The sequence below is a fragment of the Ursus arctos genome, unplaced genomic scaffold, assembly GCF_023065955.2.
Source record: "Ursus arctos isolate Adak ecotype North America unplaced genomic scaffold, UrsArc2.0 scaffold_2, whole genome shotgun sequence".
NCBI classification, from domain to species: domain Eukaryota; kingdom Metazoa; phylum Chordata; class Mammalia; order Carnivora; family Ursidae; genus Ursus; species Ursus arctos.
The window spans coordinates 89,039,331-89,055,341 of NW_026622874.1; the positions used below are offsets into that span (position 1 = coordinate 89,039,331).

Below are 16,011 nucleotides of genomic sequence, written 5' to 3' on the forward strand. Positions count from 1 at the left end.
GCTTGAACTCATGACCCCAAGATCAAGAGTGACATGCTCTACCCACTGAGTCAGCCAGGTGCCCCATTTTTCCTTGATTCACTGATTCAACAATACACTATTAGGGTACCCACCATACACCATCACACCTTGGATATAAGGGGCAATGACACTATGAACTTAGAAGTCCTCAGTTTTCACAGAAATGGGCAAAGGAACCCACTAATGAATCCAGAAGGAAATATGGCGGGGGATTTGCCAGGAGCGAACTGTCTGTGGTGATTCAGGCAAGGTGGTCTTGGCCCCTTTCAGGAACTCAGTAAGAGTGGGGCACTCTAGGGACACCTGGGTGGCTCAGGTCATGATCCTAGGGTCCTGGGATGGAGCCCTGCATAGGGCTCTCTGCAGTGGGGAGCCTGCTTCTCCCTATCTGCCTGCTGCTCCCCCTGCTTGTGCTGCCAAGTAAATACAATCTTCAAAACTTTAAAAAAACACAAAACTTAAAATGAGTGGGGCACTCTAAGAACAACAGAGAATAGGAGGTGGCAACTGAAAAATCTACTCAATAGCACTTTCCTCACCTTGCAGTAACTCGGGTCTGCAACTTAAATTGGAAATCAGATAGCTTCGGAAAGGCCCATTTGAAAGTAGGAAAAGTGCAGAGCACGATCCCAGAAGTGAATGATATTTTGAGGTGGGAGGAATGTAGCTGGGTTCATTTTTTAAAAATGACCCACCCAAATTGAGTCCATCTCAAAGCCAACATGGAGTGGGCAGCTGCAGCTAGCTTGAGTCTTTCAGGAAAGGGAAGCCACAACGCCTTACATAGAGGGAAGACATCTGCGGGGGAACTGCCTGTAATGAGACTGGTTTTCATCTCGGACCAGTTAACTGGATATTCTAGGAGAAGCGACGTGTAGTGCTGACCTGGCCGCAGGAACCCACTCATGTGATAGGTCTATTCTCACATTTCCTTTCTCACTCACTTTAGAACAGTTTCCCATTCCTGCTCACTCTCCCGAACACTGGCCTTCCACCTGCAACTTTCTAATGAGCACGATGTTGGATAGTGAGCTACTCCTTACAGAACCACTTCTCTACAAAAGCTCCTCGGGGAGCACTGCTGGGACCCTCCAGATGGATGCTAATTTAATACGGAGACTATAAAACAGATACGCTTAGAGACATGTGGAGACAACTGGGTTCTTTCGCAAAATGCAAATACCGTATCTAATTTATAACCTTATGCTTCAAGGACACCACATTTTGGGAGAAAATCACTTTATTCTAATTCACAAATGAGAACATCACAAAAGGTGATTTAAGGAGGCACATGAACATCTGCCCAGCCCCAAACTCAACCCGTCTCAATGAACTTCTCTATAGTCAGAACACCCTTTTTATTCCAATTCTGAAGAAAACTATACTTAATGACGAAGGAGAGGTTTAACTGGTGGTTTTACACTGTATGTATTCACCATCGATTATATTTTTATGCTAAATTAACTTGGTCATGAGAGATGATTTTCCGCATCTTCAACGTGAACTTCCTGATTAGGCTAATCCTGCAAACAGAGAAGGCTGAGTTAGAAGAGCAACAGCTGTACATTCTTAGCAAAACAGAAGCCCTCCCAATGATAAAAGGAGAGACAAAAGCCCAAGGTTATCAGTTTCTTGCCTAAATGAAGGTACGAAGAGGAAAATGAGCATTTTATTAGATGGTGAATTTTTAGGTCAATAGGAGGAAATTACATAAAAACAAGTTCACTGCTAACATTCCGAGGGCCCAAATCCCAGAGTTCCACTGAGGGACTGAATAAACTCTTCTCTCAAATAAGGTGTGAAGAATGCCAATAACTTATCAGTCTTTATATCCAATCTTGGACTTTGGTGAAAATGGAATGCAATTTTTTATTTTATTTATATATATATAAAATATATATATATATATATATATATATATATATATATATATATGTAATATATATTTATTTTACCCGCATCCTTTAACCAGAGCAAGACCTGGCACACTGATCTGTAGCCACTTCAGGAAGTACCAGATTCAGAACATAACTGGTAAAAGCTTAAGATAATGACTAGAAACCTCTGGACCAGCTCTTTGTTAGAAGAACTAGATTATTTTCAGAATGTAAGCAAAATCTCTAACTTGTCCGTTTAATTTATTACACAGACGCCCCAAGTTCTACAGGGCCCAGGAGTATCATGCTGTGATTTGAGCAGATGCAGGTCCAATGAGGGACTGATGTATCACCTACCATTTGCAAATCTGCACTGTTTCAGCACCTCGCTGAAACCTTCACAGAGCTTAAGGTCACCCTGGTTCTGGGCGCACTCCAGAAACTGTTTCATCTCGTAGTGGCAAGGGCCAAATTGCTGCTGCTGCTGCTGGTATGCCGGCTGCGTTCCCTGAGGCTCCTGCAAAGGCATAACATTCCGGGCCGTTGGGAAAGGAAATCAGATTTACACCTGAACAAAGAACAATATCCAATGTCTTTGAGGTCAACTGGGGAAACATAACTAGAACTAGATGCAAATTGAAGTTTCCATCTAATAACATGGAAAGTGAAAATTTTTAAAGGCAGAAAGCAAATGGGCTTTAACAAAATCCCAGTTATAATCAGAAAGATTCAAGAACACAGATGCAATGTACCAGTGGGGTTCAGTGATGTTTCATGGAGGAGAAAGTGGGACTATTATAGAAAAATAGATGAGAGGATCAAATACACCAGAAATACAACAGTACACACTAAACGCTCATGCTCATCAGAGGAGAAAATTCACATACTTCAGAAAGAGGGGCGGTGGCAAATATCAGAGAAGAGGTCAGAGAGCATAGGGCTACTAAAGAGATTTTTAAATACTTAACCAAGATTGAGACTAAATTTAAAATAAGGGGAAAATGGCTGTTTACAGTGAAGTCAGGTTGAACTGCTCTTCTACTCCTTGGAAACAAATACAGTTTGTATCGTACTTGATGTTGCTGGTCTAAGGCACTAACTCAACTGCCAAACATGGGCTTTTGATAAACCATTTTCTGATAAGAGCACTGTGGATTCTAAAATTACAGACAGTTCCTCTTCATAAAGAACTAACAAATAACTACGTGTTCTCATAATGCACCCCTGAAAGAAATCACTGCCCCAAATCTTACCTGGTAAGTGATGTCAGGCCTTGAAGGCTCAGCATTACTTCCTCCACTGAAGCCCCCGGTGATGGCATGACCTATCGTGTGCCCGACGGCAGAGCCCACAGCCACGCCAGCTGCAGTGGTTGCCATCTGGGCCATGAGACCTGGCTGCCGGGGTGCCGCAGCAGGGGAGCCAACAGCAGACGGCGGAGCCACGGCTGGGGGCTGAGCCGGGGGCGCTGGTCTAGGCGCAGCTCTCATCTGAGGTGCCCGGCTAAGCAAGAAAAGAACAAAGTATGAAGTGCCCACTTCCTACCAGGTTTGGAAATTGTCAACCTAAAGAAAACTGTACTGTCGACCATTTAACAACACAGGGTTGAACTGCATGGGTCTACCTACAGGTGAATTTTTTTCGATAAATACAGTATAGGTAGAGCACTGGATGTATTTTCCTTATGATTTCTTAGTAACCTTTTTTCTTTAGCTTACTTTATTTTAAGAATACAGTATTATAATAATATAACATACAAAATACCTATTACACAACTGTTTATGTTATTGCTAAGGCTTCTGGTCAACAGTAGGCTTTCACTAACATGTCCAGCACTGCTTTAAAAACCTTCACATATGGGAGCGCCGGGGTGGCTCAGTGGGTTAAGCACCTGCCTTCGGCTCAGGTCATGATCCCAGAGTCCTGGGATGAACCCCTGCATTGGATTCCTTGCTCCGCGGAAACCTGCTTCTCCCTCTCCCTCTGCCTGCTGCTCCCCTCTGCTTGTGCTCTGTCAAATAAACAGAATCTTAAAAAAATAAAATAAAAATCTTCACGTTATGTTCCCTCTGGCCATTTTTAGACTGTTTCCTTGGGTGCTATTCCCCCAAATAAGGCTAGGTCAGAAGTTTATGACTTTGCTTCCAATCAGATGGCATCTGGGATCACTTCACAAAAATGTGGTTTTCTGTCCTCTGGAGAGCAGCTTTTTCCTGTTAAGTGAACCACTTTCTTGCACTCCTAGCATACTGTTTGAACACAATCCACCTTCCTCCAGAGAAGCAATGTAGTACTGTGCTAAACGTCCTAAACTGGTCATTGGAAAACTCGGGTCAGACCTGGCTTTCCTACTTACTGGTAGCGTGACCTTGGGCAAGTCACTTATTCTGAGTCTCCATTTCCTTATTTCTGGGAAACAGGAATAATATCTATCCCTAAAGTTACTGGTGTTAAGGTTAAAGTGTAATTAGCAGTGTAATTTTAAAGCATTTTATGAACTAGAAAACGTCATGTGCACGTGAGGCTTCAGTAACTGCGTCCCCAACTGGGCCGAGCCCCTGGAACGCTCACTGCTCGTGCTCAAAGATTATCCAGTTTATTGAAATGAGATCATTTTCCCGATTATATTACTTTTCTATGACACTAGGATTTTTTTCTTTTTTTTTTTGGCGACTTTTGGCGTTTCCGCCGGTTTACACTTAATAACCCACTTCTTTCTAGAATATGACCGTTTCATGCGCTCTAGGAGCGCCTGGCTGGCTCAGTCGGAGGAGGAGCGTGGACGTCTTCATCTTGGGGTCGTGAGTTCCAGCCCCATGTTGGTAGAGATTACGTAAGTAAACTTAAAAAAACATTTTTAAATGAGCTCTAAAATATTTTAATGGGCATTCGAAATTAGAAAGTTTGCTGCTAACGGGAAATCTAAAGCCCATTTACAACCAGCCTGCCGCGGGCGGAGGCTGGCCCACGCCACACCGGCCTTCGGACGCCCCCGCCCGTGGCCTCCACCTGCCTCCGCCCGGGGAGGCCTAGCGCGGCCTCCGTCTGCGTCACGGCGCCGGCAGGGCCCCAAACCCCCGCGGTGGCCTCACCTGGCCGGAGGGGCCATGCGGGAGGTGCGGCTCCGGCTTCCACGCGGCATGACTACTTGCAGCGTAGCTCGGCGTCTAGAGCTTCGAGATCCGGCCGAGACCCCAGCGGCTTCTGCAGACCTAGAGAGCGGAAAACAGGGGGCGGGGTTGGCCTCGGCTCGTGGCCAATCAACGCACAGGCAGAGGCCGCTCGTTCGCCGACGTCTCCGCGGGCTCTGAAGGTCACTGGAAGAGCAGGACGTCACGGCGGCGCCGGGCCGTACGCGGTTTGCGTCATGAGCTCGGCGCCAGGCTCGTTCAGGAGACCGGAAGTGCTTGAACTTAGCCCCACGAGCTTTGTTCTCCCAGTCTAGCCTGAGTCAGAGCTGCTTGCTGTTTGCGTCCTAGGCCACGAGGACTGTCGCTCTTCCTTCAAACGTTTGTATTATTAACGTGGTAGACAAATCCAACCTTGAGAGTGAGGCCGATATCTGGCGCGACAGCCACTGGACCTGAGACATGTTAACTTTTCTCTGCGTTATTTGTTTAGGTAAACATTTTTGGAGGCACAGTATGGGCACATAATGTGAACTGAACGAAGTAAACCGAATACTTTAGGCAGGGTCGACAGGGCTGAGTTGATGCTGTTTGTATTTCTATTATCTGGATTCAGGCAACAAAAGTTGAGATTGTAATAATGCCTTACATTTATTACTATACATTTTCACACCCTTTTCATATGTGTCATAGAATTTGTGCCCATAATTGGGATAGTATTCATTCACTGGTAATTAAAAGTGTTCTGGATGATTTTCAAGTGCTGGCTAGGTTCTGGAGATAGACACAGCACCAAATAAAACAAGACTCTACCTTCGTGGAATTTAAATTCAAGGAGGGGGAGACATAAACGTCTACATAAATCAGGTAGTGGCGACAGGAAGCAAAAGCCGGGTAGATGAGATGGGAAGTTAGAGGCTGGAGAGGGCAGGACTTTTTGAAGAGGCAGCATTTGAATAGACTCCTTGAGGAAGCACTGAAACCAAATATTTATTAAGGGTAAGAGCATGCCAGACAGAGGGAACAGCAATTGTGAAGGCCCCAAGGGTGTGTGTTTTAGTGACTTGGTGTGGCATGTTTGTAACAGTAATGTTTTAGAACCTCTACAGTAGGGGAAAAGTTGGCTAGTGGCATTTCATGGAGCGTTTCATAGGAAGGTCCTTGGGATGGGGTGGGATTTATGGAGGAGAAAAAGCAGAGGTGTTCCTTCCATTGCTGCTTGGATGTCAAAGAGAAGTTTTCCCCTTCCACCAGAGAGAGGTAGCAGAGTTTAACACATTCTTTCCAGTAACAGCAGAATGTTTGGGGAACCAAAGGGTAAATAATGCAAAAACTATTCATGAAAAACAAAGTTTTATTTTCACAGAACTAAATGAAAGCTTCACAAGTGGTATGACATTGTACTTCCCTTTGGATAATTCATAAACAGGGACAGAGTAAAGGAGCCTTATAAAGGATATCCTGGCACAAGAAAAGCCTAGAATGAGCGTAACTTTATTATTATTATTATTTTTAAAACAACTCTTTTTTTTTTTTTAAAGATTTTATTTATTCATTCGACAGAGATAGAGACAGCCAGCGAGAGAGGGAACACAGCAGGGGGAGTGGGAGAGGAAGAAGCAGGCTCATAGCGGAGGAGCCTGATGTGGGGCTCGATCCCATAACGCCGGGATCACGCCCTGAGCTGAAGGCAGATGCTTTAACCGCTATGCCACCCAGGCGCCCCTGAGCGTAACTTTAGACAGTTTAGACAGGCATCCAGAACAGAGACAATTTTAGTCATACCTGGCTAAGTCATTAATTCCTTCACTGAGAGAATATTAGCTATTTGTACAAGGTTATTTTGTAATAGTACAAGATTGGACACAACCTAAATTCCTGCCAGTAGAATACTGATTTTTTTAAAAGTCACATCATATAATATGCAACTATAAAAAGGAATAAATAAGCTGCTCCGGGCAGCAGGTCTTTCTGCCCACCGGTCCTGTCCCCGTGCTTTAATAATACTACCATTTTGCACCAGAGATGTCTCAAGAATTCTTTCTTGGTTGTCAGCTCTGGACCCCACCCCACCAAACCTCAACTATATTTCAAAACCACATCATTTGGCGCCTGAACGTGGGGCTTCCGAGTCTTTTCGTCCGGACTCTGAGCTTTGGTGCAAACTTGGTGAGTACTTTTCCTCCTCTTCCTTTACTTTCATTTCAGGGGCCCTTCAAGGAGTATAGTCTTTTTTATTTTTAAATTCTTTTTTTTTTTTTAAAGATTTTATTTATTTATGTGACAGAGAGACAGCCAGCGAGAGAGGGAACACAAGCAGGGGGAGTGGGAGAGGAAGAAGCAGGCTCATAGCGGAGGAGCCTGATGTGGGGCTCGATCCCTTAACGCCAGGATCACGCCCTGAGCCGAAGGCAGACGCTTAACCGCTGTGCCACCCAGGCGCCCCATTTAAATTTTTTTTTATTTCTTTGACGGAGCGAGAGAGCACAAGCAGGGGGAGTAGCAGAAGGAGAGGGAGAATGCGGGGCTTGATGCGGGGCTTGATGCAGGGCTTGATCCCAGGACCCTGGGATCATGACCTGAGCCTCTGAGCCACCCGGGCTCCCCAAGGAGTACGGTCTTATTGGAACACTTTCACGGTGATTGCTCAGGCTGTAATCCTGTAACCCGTGGCTACTCTGTGGGGAGGAGAAAGCCTGCCTTTTGCCTGGAAGTTAGTACCCTGGCCAGAATGGTAATAAGACTCAGAAACTTAATGCCCTCTTTTTACTGCTGTCCTTATAAAGTTGTCTGTCTCGGGCACAGGACAGCCACCTAAGTCACCAGGACGGCTGCCAATCTTAAGACTACAAGGTGAGCTTTCCTCCTGATTGATCTAATGTGATCCCCTTCACATCCCTGGTCTAGCCACTTCTGGCCACAGGACCTCCACTGGGAGCCAGCACCTGGGGACTGTTTCCTAGGGAAGTTGGCTGTAAGGACTACATGTGTTGGAATGTCGCTTAGATCATGATGGATTTCTATCTTTACTGTTTTCTGGTAGTGCCCTCTACTAACTACTTAAGCTACAAAATTCGGTAATTTCCCCTTGTAAAACTTTTCAAGTGTTCTCCATGAGTTAAAAACGGCAGGTTCTTCAAGGCAAGGTAAAATAAGGCATGACCTTCTATGGCATGACCTTGAAGGCACCCATCTGTAGCCTAGGATGCAGTGGGGAAGTGGGGGGGACACTAGTATCCCTCCTACAGGGGCCTTTATTGGCGGTGGTGGTTATAGCGATTTTGTTCGGGAAACCCCTCGGGTCACTTTGACACCAGGAACCTCTGACATATCCTGTGGGTGGAACACCACCTGGGAGTTGGGGGGTGGGGGTCAGGGGGATTTTCAAGGTAATGGACCTTCTCTTTTCTTCAGTTCCCAAGGACTCTCCCTTGGGGTGCCTTTTAACCCCCTGGAAACAATTCAGATTGCAAAACTTAGGAAAGGACTGAGCTCCTGTAACACTGCATGGCCTCAGTGGAATCGATCAGATCTCCTCTGCAGGAAATAGGGCGAATGAACCTAGGGTAACTTCATTGCTCAAACTAGCCTTCATAGCTCTACACCAGGACCTCGACCTAGCGCTTCTTGCAGAATGTTTGCCCAAACATTCTGGCTAGTAACCACCCTCCCCCTTATTGGATGATAATTATCTAAATAGGCCTCCAAATAAACCCAGGTTGCTGGAGGAAACACAGGCCCTCACTAGCAAAGAGGACGCTGACTCTCTCTCACTGTTCCTCCTCCTAATAGATGTGGGGGCTTCTTCCTCAGTCATTTCCCGGGTTAATGGCTATAAATGGAGCCAACAGTGGTTATTCTACCTCGAGATGGGGACTTAAAGGAATATTCCCAAGCAGCTGCTGAAACTCCCTTTGTTTTGGGGAAATTCCCTGTCTTCTCTGGCCCTACATGGACTGTCTATTCCCTCTTGTTGGCAGGAAAACATGGCGTCTGCTCCTCTGTTGGAGTTGATGAGCTCTGGAACTGGGAACCCTTTCTCTGCCTTCGGCAGCGCTTCGCCTCTTCTGCCTCCCCTTCTCCCACCTCCTGTTTCTGCACCACCTTGGGTGTGGCCTTCGTAACTGGCTTCTATACATCCTCCATGCAAGCATGGCTCCTCCCTTCGCTGTCAAGAGGCAAGAAGAGCACCTCCTGGGTCTAACACCGCCTACTCCAGATCTCTCCACCAGTGTCTCAGGTAAAAATTGACAATGGGGAGGATCCAGGTGGAACATAATTCAGTATTTAAACGAAGTTAAGTTTGTTGGTTTAAGCTAAACACGTCTTTAAAGTTAGCACTAAACGTGGAACTTTATTCTATCGAGGTTTGCCGAAGGTCAAATAACCTCATGTTGTCTCTGTTGTAATTTGTTGGTAAAAAGATGACTAAAATGTTGGTTATTTGTCTCATGAAACTTTTCATGGGTAGTTAAGATAGCTTTCAAAGTCTTTGGTAGCCTGAAACTAAAGTTTTGCTTGGATGATTAGTGGGATTAAATTCATTGGACATCTAGGTCTTTTCCAAATAGGATAAGGTGCTAAATCATTGATTACTGAATATAGGTTTGCACTTTTGACTTCTTATTGCAAAGAAACTAAGGATATTTGAGTCTATCGGTAAACATGCTTTGTACTTAACAGATTCGTAAAATTGCCGTCTAAAAAGTTTTGGCGAAACAGTTCATAATTGGTTACTACTTAGTTTTCTCTGGAGACTAAGGTTTCTAAAAGTGAAAAAATTCTAACTGTAATTAAGACTGATGGAAATAAAAGCAACTCTGTATGTGTAAGAAAGATACAAGTGATGTAGCAGAAAGAATTCTTGAGACGTCTTTGGTGCAAAAAGGTGATTTTATTTAAGCATGGGGACAGGACCCATGGGCAGAAAGAGCTGCCACGGGTCACGAGGAGCGGCCCATTATATACTTTCAAGTTGGGAGGAGGTTAGGGATAGCGTAAGTGTCTAAGGAATTTTGGAAGCAAGGTTTCCAGGACCTTGAGGGGTTAGCTGTTGTTGGGAAAATGTCATTTATTACTGTCTAATAAAACCTTAGTCACGAGACCCTTCAGATGTATATCGGTGGGCCATATGCTTGCGGGGTTTAGAGATAAAGGAAATTTCTAAAGGAATTTTTATATGTTAAAGGAGACTTATAGGATCCTGGGGTGTGGGGGTCAGGGTAGCATTGTCTTTGGCCTTTAGCCAAGTGTCAGTATCAAGGCAGTTGGGTCCCTAGAGGAATGTCACTCTGCCTGTTTCAAGGACTTGTCCCTGGGTAGTAAGGAAATTTAATAATTTTTCTTCTGCCTTTGTTTCCCACATCATAAGGAATGGAAATGCATTTTTTTGTTGAAGGTAAAAGAAGGTAATTTTGTCCTAAATGAGACTGGTTGGAAAGAAATGGCTCGGGACAAAATCTGAATGCAAAGTAAAGTTGTAGGTTTGTGAAGGGAAATCTTGGAAAGGAATTTTAGGTGTGGTCAGGCCAGACTAAGATGGAAATGAATGGATTTTAAAAGTACATTGGTATAAGATTGAAAGTCTGCTTTCTCTCTGTTAAAAAGATAAAGTTTTCTTTTTCTTGAATTGTTGGTCTGCTCTTCGTAAGAAAATGTAAATAGTTGTTTTCTCTTTGCCTGCTCATCTGTTTTGCCTTTATCAGGTCTTTGACCATCCCTAATCCTGTTTGGGCAGGTGCTTTAAAACTTTCTAAGGTTTTAACAAACTTCCCCAAGATTTGTATCGTGAACAAAGTCTCCTTGACTAACTAGGCTTGCTTGTTTGGTATGTTACGTTCAGGTATAAGGTCATTATCACGGGATGTTCTGGCTATTGAAGTGTTATGTGTCACACAGATAACCGAGTTTCCTTGTCAACTGCATCATAATGAATTCTCGGATCATTAACAATGTCCATTTCTGAGTTTTTGGCATTTATAACTGTTCTTATTGTCTTGCAAAATGAGTTTCATCTTCAAGGAAGTTCATAAAAAGGACTTTTAGGACAAATACAGGTATTCAGTATCTTTAAGATCAAAACTGAAATGGGTAAGAATTGCCAGAACTAAAAAGCTGCATTCAAATTAAACAAGAATTAGTAACATGGGACTAAAGGAACTAAAGAGATTATAGTATTGTGACTCTTGTTTGAAATATTGCTGGTTCTCTAATGTTTACTCTTCCAGATTAAGTAATATTTCTCTTAAGATACCTATAACGTACAGAAACAGGACCTATTTTAAACCATTCATCCAGAATAATGGATAGTGATTTCTTTTTTTTTTGCTTGTTCATATTTTCCAAATTGTCTAAAATGAACACACACTAATTAAACATACCATGATGGTTTAAAATAGGTCCACAGATTGACACTTCTTTCGAAAAGTGGAGCCTAATTTCCTCTCCAACATCATGACCCTAGCTAAAACCACCCTGTAGCCACTTCTGAATTCTTCACCTCTTGAAACTAAGATAATATTTGTTGCTTTAAGCCACTAGATTTTGGAGTAATTTATTACACAGCAATAAGTAACTAATACACAATTTCTACAGTTACTGTATTTAAACTGTAAAAGTTTTAGTATCTAAGGTGAGCAAAATCTAGTTAGAACACCTTACAGAGTGCTGCTTTAACATGGCTTATGTCTGTCTGGGATTGTGAATTGGGAATTGTGTACAAACTGAGATGTTTAAGACACTAAGGTCCTTACACTCTAAATGTAATTTTTTCCATTGGGTAACTAAGACATACTTATATGAATACAATGCCTTGCACGTACCAGACAAAAAAGAATGAACCAATGAATGAATTTTTAACTGTTGATCTAAAAATACAAAATACTATATACACAAATGGTTAGGTGGTGGTTAAATGAAGTTCTATGGATCTCAAAGGAATGGATATTCACTGCGGATGAAAGATTCAGAGAGAAAGTGGAACGTAAAATAAGTATAGGTGGAATTTGTTTTAGAAAGTTTAAAGTGATAAAGGGGAAAAAAGGCATGCTAAGTAGGACAGCACAGATTCGCACCAAGAGGCAGAATCGAATATGGTAAGGACAGAAGGACAAAAGATCTGTGTCAAGAACTACAGTGTGTTTTTGGAAGTTACAGGACAAAATTTAAGAAAATCTAACAGATGATTTCCAGCACAATATAAGGAATCTAGGCTTTTTATCCTACAGGGTTTGAGCAGTCCTTGAGGGTTTTTATATGTTTAAAATGGCCTTCAGAAAGATTAATCTGGACATAGTGTCCCTGAGACACAGCAGGAGAGTAGGGGTAAGGAAAAATCCTGAAGGCCAAGAGTGGCGATGGGAACATTACTAATGATGTAAGTGCCTTGCTTGCTTCCGCAGCACAAATACTAATCATGTGAGTGCCTATCATATACCAGGCACTAAGAGCTTTCCGTGTGTTATTTATTTACACCTCAGAAGAAGTGAAATAGGTACAGTATTATACCCATTTTATAGATAAGGGAACAGATAACTTAAGAGTTTAAGCAGCTTGCCCAAGTTCATACAGGTGTCTGAGTCCTCAAAGCCAGGACTCCTATAGCACACCACCTGAGACGTTTCAAAAGAATGAATATATTAAATGAAGAATTATAACACTTGGACTAGAGACGAAGGAGAAGGGATTGTGTTCTGTAAACTTAAAAATAGTTACTATTTATTGAGTACCTCTTATGTGCGAGGCCCTTAACTGTGTGATATGTTTTATGTATTTAATCTATAATCCACAGTTTGATAAAGTAATCCACTATCAGTTCCATTTTACAAATGAGAAACCAGAGGCTTGGTGTAATTTGAAAGTAGTTACCTCAGAAGTTTGCTGACTGCCACAGCGATGAACAGTCACAGTGAGGATTAAAATTCAGGTTGCTCCTAGCAGGACACACCACTCTTCTAACCAAGGACTCACCACTGGGCACAGAGGCCTAACGGAATGCAGGCTGAAGAGAAAGGACAGTCACCTTGACATATCGTGTATAATTTTTAAAGCCACAATTCAACTCTTGTCCTTGGGCAGGGAGTTTGTGGGGTTTGGTTCTGAACAGCAGAATATTGCCTACGGTAGAGGAAAACTGTGATGCTGGAAGGAGTGAACGCTTTCGAGTATCTGCTATACATGGTCTTCTTTGTAACTAACTGTATGACCTCTGAAAAGTGACTTGAACTCCTTTGCCTCCGAATCCCCTATATAAAATGGGAGATAGCGTCCACCTGAAGGAATTGTTGTGATATCAACATTGCAGAGAACTTGGCAAATGTTCAGTATACACTATTGCAAAGGAAAATATTCCTATTCTGACAAATATTAAGCTTGCACACTACATCTATGAAGTCTTGTGCAGATCCCTATCTTCGTTCCCCCAACCCCATTCATCATCTTTACGCATAAGCTGAACTTATTTGTTCATTTGTAGATTTGAAACGAGTTACCATAGCAACTGGGGGAAAAAAAAACACCAGAAGAGTTAAAATGCCGTTCTTACTGCTTTTAATTAAAAACCCTAAAAAGGCATACCCACTTGGACACTTGGATGTTACTTAATTAACAATCAGTAAGGAAAAGATACCGAAGCGGTAAACTTAAGCGATGTCGAAAAGAAGTTATGTTGACCACCATGGATTCTCCCCCTTACGACCACAGTTACAGGTGGAGTCAGAGAAAATACTTTTATCAGGGCCTTCGGGTATCCTGCAGAAAACTGACAAAAAAATAAATTATTCTCTTTAGCCCACGCACAGGCACTGGAAGTACATTCTTCACTTCTACTTTTAAAAGATGCTTCTGCATTTCCTAGCCTCTTCTCTATAAACTATAAAATCCAAAAGGTAGAGTTTTACACTATTCTAACCGCAGCCCAGAAAGAAGTTGGGCGTTTAGGGAGTCCAGCCACGACTCGCCAACGCGGAGCAGCCTCGGAAGGGGGCGACACCGCCCGGGTGCAGTCGCAGGGGGCCGACGCGAGAGTCGCCTGGGTGGCCGGGGTGCTCGCGGGGCTTGCCAGGGTTCTGGCCGGCTGCGGCCCGCACGCACCTGCGCTCAGACGAGCCGAGTGCGCGGCCGGGGCTGCAGCTGGCGCTGGCGACGCTTGCGCTGGCCGTTGAGGAGCTTCTGCGCGATCTTGCGCTCGTGGCCGCCGGGCACTGGCCAGTTGGTGCGCAGTTCCCGCTCGCGCCGCGTCCGACCCTTGCTGCGCCCGGCCCCGCAGGCCGGGAAGTCGCGCAGGTAGTAGTAATCCAGGCAATCGTAGAGCTCCTCCTCGGAGCTCACGGGCGGCCACCCCTCGGGCGGCTGCGGCCGGACCTGAGCCTGGGCGGCGCTGAGAAGGACCGGGTCCATTGCGCCGGGCCGCAGGGCCTTCCGCCCGCGCGCGCGCTTCTGGAGGCGCCTGTCCCGCGTTTCGATTGGCTCTGTCAGCGGGGGCGGGGCTTAGGGATGACGTCACAGAGCCTGGAAGGAGTCGCGAACGAAGCCCCCCGCGCTCTAGTCCCAGGAACAGTGACCCTTCCCTCTGCCCCGGCCGGTGAGCCACCGGCGCGAGGGGACGTTTGGCAAAATCCGACTGAGCAATCTGTTTCTGTCGGCCAAAACTGGAAAACTAGCCAAGTCTGGACAGTGAGGGACAGCTTAAAGAACATGCATTCCTCCGGAGGACTTTTATCAGCAGTAAACATTTTGTTAGGCTGTTTGATGATAGGAGAAAAGTGCTCAATAACGATGTAAAGTGAAAAACTCGCTTTTCAAGAAATATCTCTGGTATCCCAGTAGCGTATTTTTAAAACATCTGTCTCTATAAAGGATTGAAAGGAAGTCCATCAAAATGCTAAACCTGTTTCTGGCTGGAAAGGGCACACATATATACATTGGCTCTTTTTCCTTTCCACCGTCCCGGTTTTCGATACGGAGTATGAATGAAGTGTAGTAAGCGAGAGATTATAAAAGGAAAAGGATTGTAAAAGGAAAAGCGAGAGATGATAAAGGCCGGCTACAAAGCCTGGAACGGCGCGCAATTGCGGATTATTCGCGGGTGTCCACGTCCTCCGGTCGGGAGACGCTTAACTTGTTAACTTGGCACGCCGGCAATTTGGGGTGAGGGCCAGAAGTAGGGGGAGGCGGTGCAGGGGAATTAGCCCGAGCCGAGCGTCAGGCCAGCCCGTCCACACTGGGTCGGGCCTCCGCGAGCTAGCCCGGGCGGCAACAGGGATCAGGCCCGGTGACTGCACCTGAAAAGCCCAGGTCTCCCGCCTCGCCGAGGGCTGCAGGTGCACCGCAGGGCGGGAATCATTACGCTCCGCGGCACCCCGGGCTCTGCGGCGACTCCCAGGTCTAATTACCTAATTACTGTCTCTCTAAACGCTGCTCTCAGGGAGTTACTGCGAAGAACGCCTTTGTTTTGGTGAGGTTTAACTAGCCCAGATAATTCTCTTCCCACAAAAATTGCAGCTATCCTCTCGGGGATTTTCTTTTTAATAGATCAAAAATAATTCCCTACTTTAAAAAAAAAAAAAAAGAAGAAGAAGAAGGCCTTCGCAGATATTTGATCTTGCTGAGTTTGTTGCCGTTTTGAGTTTTTTTTCTTCCGTACTCTGAAGCCATATCCCTGGTGGGGCGTGGCCTACATACCCTGCTCGGAGGGCAATTTTGGTGGTTCCTTAAATGAACAAGTCCCAGGAGAGTGTTTTTAATAAAACACCAAGAGGATTTTCTCTTCCACCCACGTCTTACATTTGCTATTGCGAAAAAGAAAAACTAATATTTATCCTTTTACTACTCTCCCATGCATGATCTTTAAAGAAAATAATCTCTGAAGAGTTTGTTGTTATGAAAATATTCAGATATCTTAAAAGTGCAAAGAATAGAACAATGAACTCCCATATCCCATCACACGGATTCAACAATTATCAAGATCCTGTCACATTTGCTTTATA

At 44.4% G+C, this 16,011-nt stretch overlaps 2 protein-coding genes across 3 annotated transcripts; both read right to left on the minus strand.

Moving 5' to 3' along the window:
• Positions 1–1,243: 1,243 nt before the first annotated feature.
• On the minus strand, positions 1,244–5,095 carry CHCHD2 (coiled-coil-helix-coiled-coil-helix domain containing 2). Its single transcript, XM_026515910.3, has 4 exons — positions 4,991–5,095; positions 3,152–3,401; positions 2,256–2,415; positions 1,244–1,544 (listed from the first exon to the last, which is right to left on the minus strand). The coding sequence occupies exons 1-4, from the start codon at positions 5,038–5,040 to the stop codon at positions 1,534–1,536; spliced, it is 471 nt and encodes a 156-aa protein (XP_026371695.1). The 5' UTR covers positions 5,041–5,095; the 3' UTR covers positions 1,244–1,533.
• Positions 5,096–13,556: 8,461 nt separating this feature from the next.
• On the minus strand, positions 13,557–14,422 carry NUPR2 (nuclear protein 2, transcriptional regulator). Of its 2 annotated transcripts, none has more exons than XM_057315668.1 (2): positions 14,117–14,422; positions 13,557–13,774 (listed from the first exon to the last, which is right to left on the minus strand). In XM_057315668.1, exon 1 carries the CDS (start codon positions 14,420–14,422, stop codon positions 14,123–14,125), a length of 300 nt encoding a protein of 99 aa, XP_057171651.1. In that variant the 3' UTR covers positions 13,557–13,774; positions 14,117–14,122. The 2 variants fall into 2 exon arrangements, with proteins under 2 accessions (XP_057171651.1, XP_026371696.2); XM_026515911.4 differs by having other exon boundaries at positions 13,557–13,784.
• Between the last annotated feature and the right edge of the window lie 1,589 nt (positions 14,423–16,011).